The 7,401-nt window shown below is 36.5% G+C and overlaps 1 protein-coding gene across 1 annotated transcript; it reads right to left on the bottom strand.

Moving 5' to 3' along the window:
- Positions 1-1,167: 1,167 nt before the first annotated feature.
- LOC149549850 (glycosyl hydrolase 5 family protein-like) lies at positions 1,168-4,221 on the bottom strand. Its single transcript, XM_089793073.1, has 3 exons — positions 3,333-4,221; positions 1,806-2,538; positions 1,168-1,711 (listed from the first exon to the last, which is right to left on the bottom strand). Exons 1-3 carry the CDS (start codon positions 3,780-3,782, stop codon positions 1,260-1,262), a joined length of 1,635 nt encoding a protein of 544 aa, XP_089649199.1. The 5' UTR covers positions 3,783-4,221; the 3' UTR covers positions 1,168-1,259.
- Positions 4,222-7,401: the final 3,180 nt, after the last annotated feature.

The following is a 7,401-nucleotide window of genomic DNA, read 5'->3' as shown; positions in this document are numbered from 1 at the left end:
AAGACCATTGTTGCTATTGTTTAATCACTATAGTAGTTTTTCAAAATCTTTGAAAAAGGTGGACATAATAGTCTTATATGTAAATCTCTTAACCGAGGACACACTTGTGGACCCATTTTCCCTCCATTTTTATCCCTCTACATGTTTTTTCATCTTCCAATAGATTTTACTAACTTGGTCATCATCATGTTTACAAATGATCAAGCAGATATCTCTAAAATAATCAGCATAATCTCACATTTTTTCTCCACTTTCAAACCATATGATTTTTTCTATTTCTAGACAATATTAGCATAGCAATCTTAAATTCTCTTTACTAGTGTCTTGATAGTCCTCACAGACATGTCTACCATTTTTTAAATAACTTTTGATATAGTTGACCATATTACTACGTAATACTATTCTACACTAGATTTTATACAATTTTAAAAAAGAGCTTTGCATTTATTATTATTTTGATGCAAATTATGCCTTGTGAATGAACTTGTACCATATTTTTAAGATGCAACAACTTCAAAAAAAAAATTTAAAAAAATGCAATGAAAATTAAATAAAATTACACAACTTCTATATCTCTCTCTTACTTATCATCCTACCAATAGATTTTTCAAAATACTAAATCTAACTATATATTTATTTCTAAGAAAAAGAATAGTATTTTGTGCATAAGATGTTTGACCCTCTTAATCTTATCCATTTTTAAAAAGCTTTAGTATTAGAAACTATATTCATAGTACTACAATTCATATTCTTTGTACAACTTCTAGTTATTAATGCACAACTCTTAAATTTCTCTTTAAAGTTTAGGTTTAGCCGACCCTCTTTTTGCTAGCTTAAATATGCAATGCCTAAAAATAGAAGCTCGTACTTTAAAAAAGAAGAGTGGAAATAATCCCTTAACCAAACAAACTTTTGTTCATAAAACCACCCTTTTCCTAAAAATATATAGTTTAAACTCCCTTGGTGAAACCCCTACCTTAGCCAACCAAACCCTACATTCCTAAAGTTATATAAATAGAATCTAAACTAATATGAAAATAAAAAATAATAGCAATGTAACAATTTGACTATCTGAAAAATTCAATCTCAACATGTCATGCTTGGTTATTGACTCTTAAAAGTGAAGTACCGAGGAATAAATCATTTGACCAAGTTTGCCAAACACAATTGGGCCAAAAAGATATTTTACATTTGATTTATAATTTTAGTTATTTTAAATGAAATAAATCACAGATTTCGTTGATAAAAATTAATATTCCTCAAGCACTAGTACCATTGGAGATGTATTTCCTGTTACTTGAAATGACTTTGAACCACTGCATCTCCAGCGCCTCATCTTCGGCACAATCAGAATTCATCAAGCAAATGCATTTGTTGGTTAACAATAACGGGCTCGATCTTCCATCCAAGCACAGCATTCCAGTGCTGCCATTGACAGCAATTTGAAGCTTCGAAGTTGAAACAATCTGCCATGCGGAATACGAATTAGAGCAGATCCCAGAGAGCACAGGCGACTGTCCCTCTCCTTGCGCTACTATGCACAGAGAATCCTCTGATGACCCCAACGCTCCTTCCGAGGCTTTGAAAGCAAACAATCCATGGCCGTCGCAGGAATCGAGCCTCAGATCTCCTTTCAAAACAGCGACACAAAGACCGCTTGCCGGATGATAGATTATTTGGTCCAGAGATTCTTGCGAGGAAGAAAATGGTACTGATCCGCCATTCAAACAAAACAGAGCTTTTCCGTCAAATGACGTTAAAATTATGTAATCTGAATTAAAATTTTGAATTGAATGCGGCAATACCTTGGAATGCCTGCTGAAGCGGCTTCAATTTGGCAACAAAGGCTGGATTTCTAAGCCCATCCCAGCGGCCATTGAAAATGCCATAGGTTTCTTCAAACCCTGGCTGCTTGTTGCGAATATAATAGCTCCCCTGCAACGTCCACAGCGCCCATTCGAAGTCTCCGTCGGCGGCAAATGCCAGAAAGCAATTGATATATTTGTTGTCTTTTACACTTACTCCTCTCTGATCTATGCCGAATTCACTGACAAATAACGGCGAGGCGCTAAAGGTGCTGGTGTTTCTGGCCACAAATGCAATATGATCATTGATCCGCGCAGTCACAGATCCGCAAAGATCGTTTGCATTGCCTTTTTCCCAAGCATTTCCGTCAGTAAATGAATACCAGTGTAATTCGTAGGCAATTTTGTTGGTAAACCCTAACAAATCGACAGGTTTCGCCGCGAGGAATTTCAAATCGGCGTCGTAATTGAGGCCTGAGAGAATGACAAGCACGTCTGGATTTGCGGCGTGGACCGCCGATGCGCCGGCCTGCATGTATTTGTACCAGTCGCTGAGATTCGATCTCGGGCCGCGCAGTTCGTTACGCAGACTCATTCCTACAACCGCAGTCACATTGATGAAGGCCGAGGCAACGGTTGTAAGCCCTAGCAGCCATTCCTGCGGATCGAAGTATTCATCGCCGAAGAAGGCGTTGCCATCATGGAGAGCACAGCACCACTGAGGCTTACTCACCTGTAAAAGGATTCACCATACAATTTGTTAATGATTATTAAGTATTTCGAAGAATAATCCCCTGTACTCATCTGATTCTCCAATACAATCTCTTAAAGATTATTTGATGAAGAAACTGATTTAATTAGAGATTTTTCTGTAATCGCTGATTATCCTATACAATTTTAAATTGATTAATAAATTATTTGAAGAAGAAACTGATATAAGCATCGAGTCCCTTATAGTCACCTGATTATCCACTACATTTTCTTAATAATTATAAATCCTTTCAAGGAAAAACTGAATTAAGTAGAAAATCCCTTGTATTCCCATGATTATCCTATACGATTCTTAATGATGTCAAATCCTCGGAAGAAGAAACTGTTTTAAAAAGTGAATCCCATGTATGACTATACGATTCTTAATGATGCTAAACCCTTGGAAGAAGAAACTGTTCTAAACAGTGAACCCCCTGTACTCACCTGATTATCCTCTACAATTTCTTAATGATTAGTAAATCCTACAAAAGAACAAGCTGATTTAAATACTGAATCCCGTGTACTCACCTGATTATCTTATACAATTTCTTAAATGTTTATAAATCCTTTAAAGAACAAACTGATTTAAATAATGAAACCTCTGTGCTCACCTGAGTATCCAATCTGAATTCTTAAAGATTATTAAATCCTTCCAAGAAGAAACAAATCTAAGTAAAGAATCCCCTGTACTCATCTGATTATCCAATAAAATTTCTTAAATTTCATTAAATCCTTTGGAGAACAAAATGATTTAAGCAGCGAATCCCCTATACAGACCTGATTATCCAATATGACCATCAGCCCGGCCTCTCCAAACCCCATTGCAACTCTCTTTAAAGCGTCAATCAAGCTAAGATCCAGAAACTCCGGATTGTTAGCCCTAATTCCGTCTACTGCGCTGCTCAGATTCAGCGACATCAAGGACGATGTGACCGTAAGACTTTGATACTCGGGCTTTGTCACCATGAAAGTGGCCCAAGTAAGACGTACGCAGTTGAAACCCTGGGAAGATACCGTGCTTGCAATGTAATTAAGGGGCTGGCGGTTTAGCCCCTCCGTGACCATGGGCTCAAGATGGGAAACCAGATTAACGCACGCCAGCTTTACCCTCCCGCCATTCTCTTCGTCCACGATCCATCGGGATTTCGTCGCCAGACGAACAGGCGCCACTGGCCAAGAGCAAAAGCAGAGAAATGCAAGAAAATTTACGAGCATTTTCAAATCCATTGCAATTTAACGCAGGGTTCGAACCCGCGACTTGATGAAAGGTGTCCGAGAGGGCAAATCACCTCAAACGAACTCTATGCACATCTTTCGTATGAGGATTATGAATTTTGCTTCGGAAATGCCATGCTTAGGTCTGTATATGAAGATAATTCGTATGAGGGTGATGATTAATCTTCCATTGCTGTAGTTTGAAATCGAAGTTGAGGTGATATTTAAGCAAAATGATTGTTTGGAATACTGGATTGAACTTGAAGACAAATCTTTGTGAATTGTTCTTCCTCTTCTGACTCTTTGATTTGTTTACTTTTGATCAGTCACCTCTGTACAGTGAAACCATAACTCTTTCTTGCTGCACAGTCTTATTATGGCGATGAAATACAGCATGTCAAAGGTGCACCAGAATTCCATCGATTGTATTACCAAAGGTTGGAGAAAAGTCAGTTCCATCTGTCCTGTGAAGTGCTTTTAAAGTTCGTTCTTGTAAGTTGAAAGGTCGTGAGGAGAATATTTAAAACTTTGCCGTTCTATATGGGGATCCAATATTCGTAGACTTAGGCAACATCTATATGGGGATCAGGATATACTGTTGACCTGCTGCTTAACTTGTACAATGGAAGCGTTGAATAATAGTGGTTTTCATGAGCCCATCTGCTATTAGTCAATAGCCTAACCCTAATGAATAAGAGGGGCTTCAAGCTATTGGCTAAGAGTGGCTGGGCCCACTGAAAGCCACTATTATTCAACACTTCTAGTGTGCTGGTTAGGCCTACTATAAATAGTAATCTTAAAATAATTAATAGTCAAAACTATTTTGTTTGGTTTAAGTATATTTTTAATTGAGATTAGAATTATCGATTAATTTAAAATATAAATAATAAAAATATTTTTGGTTTAGAATGCAGTTTATTCATTAATTAAAGTTTTTTTTGGACTAATAGTCCCTTTCTATTAATAAATTAATATACTAGTTAAAAAGTGTCGGGGGATACAAGATCACCTTGCGAAAGTTCACATGACCGAAGCCGGAATCAACTATTCATAAAAGAATATATATAGGTAACTACCTCAGGTCACTAGAGCAGTCCCAGTCAAGGGAGGTGGATCATCATGATCATTATAACCCTAGGAATCTTGGGGATTGGCAGGAGGATTAGGAACTGTCCAACCATTAGCAACGTCATCATCAACAACTTTTTCTTTATCTTTATCTTTTGCCCACGATAGAGAAATAGCTAGATCCAGGTGGGGAAAAGACCACTTGGAGCCACCAAAACCAAGAGGAGCAACAAGAAGGGGAGTCACAGGAACTGGGGACTAGCCAGAGCCGCGGCGCCACCAGCCAGCATTGCCACCACTAGGAGAGCGATGGTGAGGAGCCTGTGAGCACAATGTATGCGAGCGGCAAGTAGAAGAACTACAAACCCAACAACTTAACCTACATATTAGATTTAGCTATTTAATAAAAGAGTACATGTCTTATGAATCTCTTTAGCTAAGAGTAAAGAATTTTGAGGTACCAATTGAACAAAATTTGTTTAAGACATAATCTAAGTATCACTCCTTATAATTAATTTGTTTAAGACATAATTTAAGTCGCACAAAATAATTACAAGAGTTAATTTGTTAAGTTGTAAGATTGAGTTTAGTATTTTACTTTTTGATTGTCCATAAAAGACATTTAATTGAAAATACACAAATTGAACTATTGCAAAGTGTGATCAAGTTTCTTGAGGACTCTATGATATATATTTTTGTACTCTTTCATTTATTTATTTATTAATATACATGTCATAAAATTGTGATAGTTAAATTATATATTAATTAACATTTTTGTCTTATTTCTGAATAGGAAAAAAATAAGGTTTCCTCCCTTAACCCTAATTTTCAATGTGATGATCCAAATTGATTAAGCACAACAAAGTGATCAATGTAGAAATAGATCATGTGATGGAAAGTAGGGAGAGAGGGGGGTTATATGATCTTTCTATTATGAGGGAGTATGTGCTTAAATCTTGAAATAGATAAAAGAAAAATATTAAACTTGAATCTGGAAAGTGTTATTTTCTTGATATCTGTATGCAATTTCTGGAGAATTTGCATTTCGTTCCACACTAGAAATGTCGAGATGAAGAAAACCCATAAATCTTTTATCTTTTTAAAGGGAGGTTGACCTTGACCCTAATAGCAGGGCACAATCTTACGCTAAACCACAATTGTACCCTAAAAATTTGACCTTGACCTGAACTGCTCCGACGAAATTTTCGTTTGTGAATCTCACAAGTTTGATGAAAAGGGTATATGAATCTACTCTTCAATTCACTATTTCACAGTTGTATCTGCAAGAAAAAGGGTATCTTTGTTTGGATGGGGGGTTTGCCTTAGTCGAACCCCAGTTTGGAATCAATTTTGAAATTGAATTGAAATAAATAAACAAAGTAAATGAAACAATTCACCTTGCTATATTGAAATCCTTCTAGAGGATTTGAATCCTTGAATCCACAAGTATGATGCTCCAAATGCATGTAGGATGTCTCAAATCAATGGCATTAGACCTTCAACAACAATATTGAATGTATCTTTGCATAGGAAAAGGCTTAAATGAATGTGGATGAAATCTTCAACAAGAGAGCTTAATAGAGATTGAATCCTTTAATGGCTAACAATGGATCTCCTTGATGAATTGGATGCTTGAACACCTGAATGCTTGAATGCTAGTAGATCTTCACTTCATAGAATAATTGATGTGGAAAGGTAATAGTTTGTCTGATCTCATAATCCATCTTATTTCTTAGAGGGTAGGTATCAAAATGAGGGAAGAAGGCTTCCTTATTTAGAGATCTAGGGCACTAACTCCTAGAGAAGGCTAACATAGGAGCATTAAATCTCATTTAACATTAACCCCTAGGAATAGACCTAGAGATTAAATGTAATTTAAGAGTCAACCATTTTGAAACCCGAAATAGCTAGAACCCAAAAGCGGGAAAAGAATCTTTCTAAAGCCTGATGTCCTGTAAATCCCAAAAATTGAAAGCTAAACCTCAGGTCAAGGACAAAGTTGACCTTGCCCTAGGTTAGGCTCAAGGTTATCCTTGACCTAGGATAGGGTCGAGGTCAATCTTGACCCACTAGGTCATCCTTGATCCAAAAGTCAAAATCTTCAATTTCTTAGAGAAAGCTGTTAGAAATAGGCTAGAGAGAGAGAGAGAGAGAGAGAGAGAGAGAGAGAGAGAGAGAGAGAGAGAGAGAATAGGGGGAAAACAACTAGATCCATGCAAAGACCCATTCAAGGTGCTTGACATGACTCTAGACCACTTACTTGGAGGGCTAAATGTAATAACTCCAAGTGGTTATAAATTCATCAAACACCAAATTCTTCTCTAATTCAACTGTTTGACATTTCATCAAACACTTTGCAAGAAAAGTATATATTGCATATCTAAATTCTGATTGCTTTCTAAATGCCAAACTTTAATAAATATGCTTGCAAAGAATACACCAAACATCTAACAATGAAGATGCAATTGTTTTTGTATAACACTAATTACAAATAGGAAAATATGCATCTACATCAATAAAACATTAGCACAACAAACTCTGACATAAATCAGATGACAACAAA

The sequence above is a fragment of the Cupressus sempervirens genome, chromosome 7, assembly GCF_028749045.1.
Source record: "Cupressus sempervirens isolate cs-2001-9-10 chromosome 7, ASM2874904v1, whole genome shotgun sequence".
In the NCBI taxonomy this organism is placed as follows: Eukaryota; Viridiplantae; Streptophyta; class Pinopsida; order Cupressales; family Cupressaceae; genus Cupressus; species Cupressus sempervirens.
The sequence above is the reverse complement of the archived record's forward strand: the minus strand, read 5'-3'. Positions and strand labels throughout refer to the sequence as shown.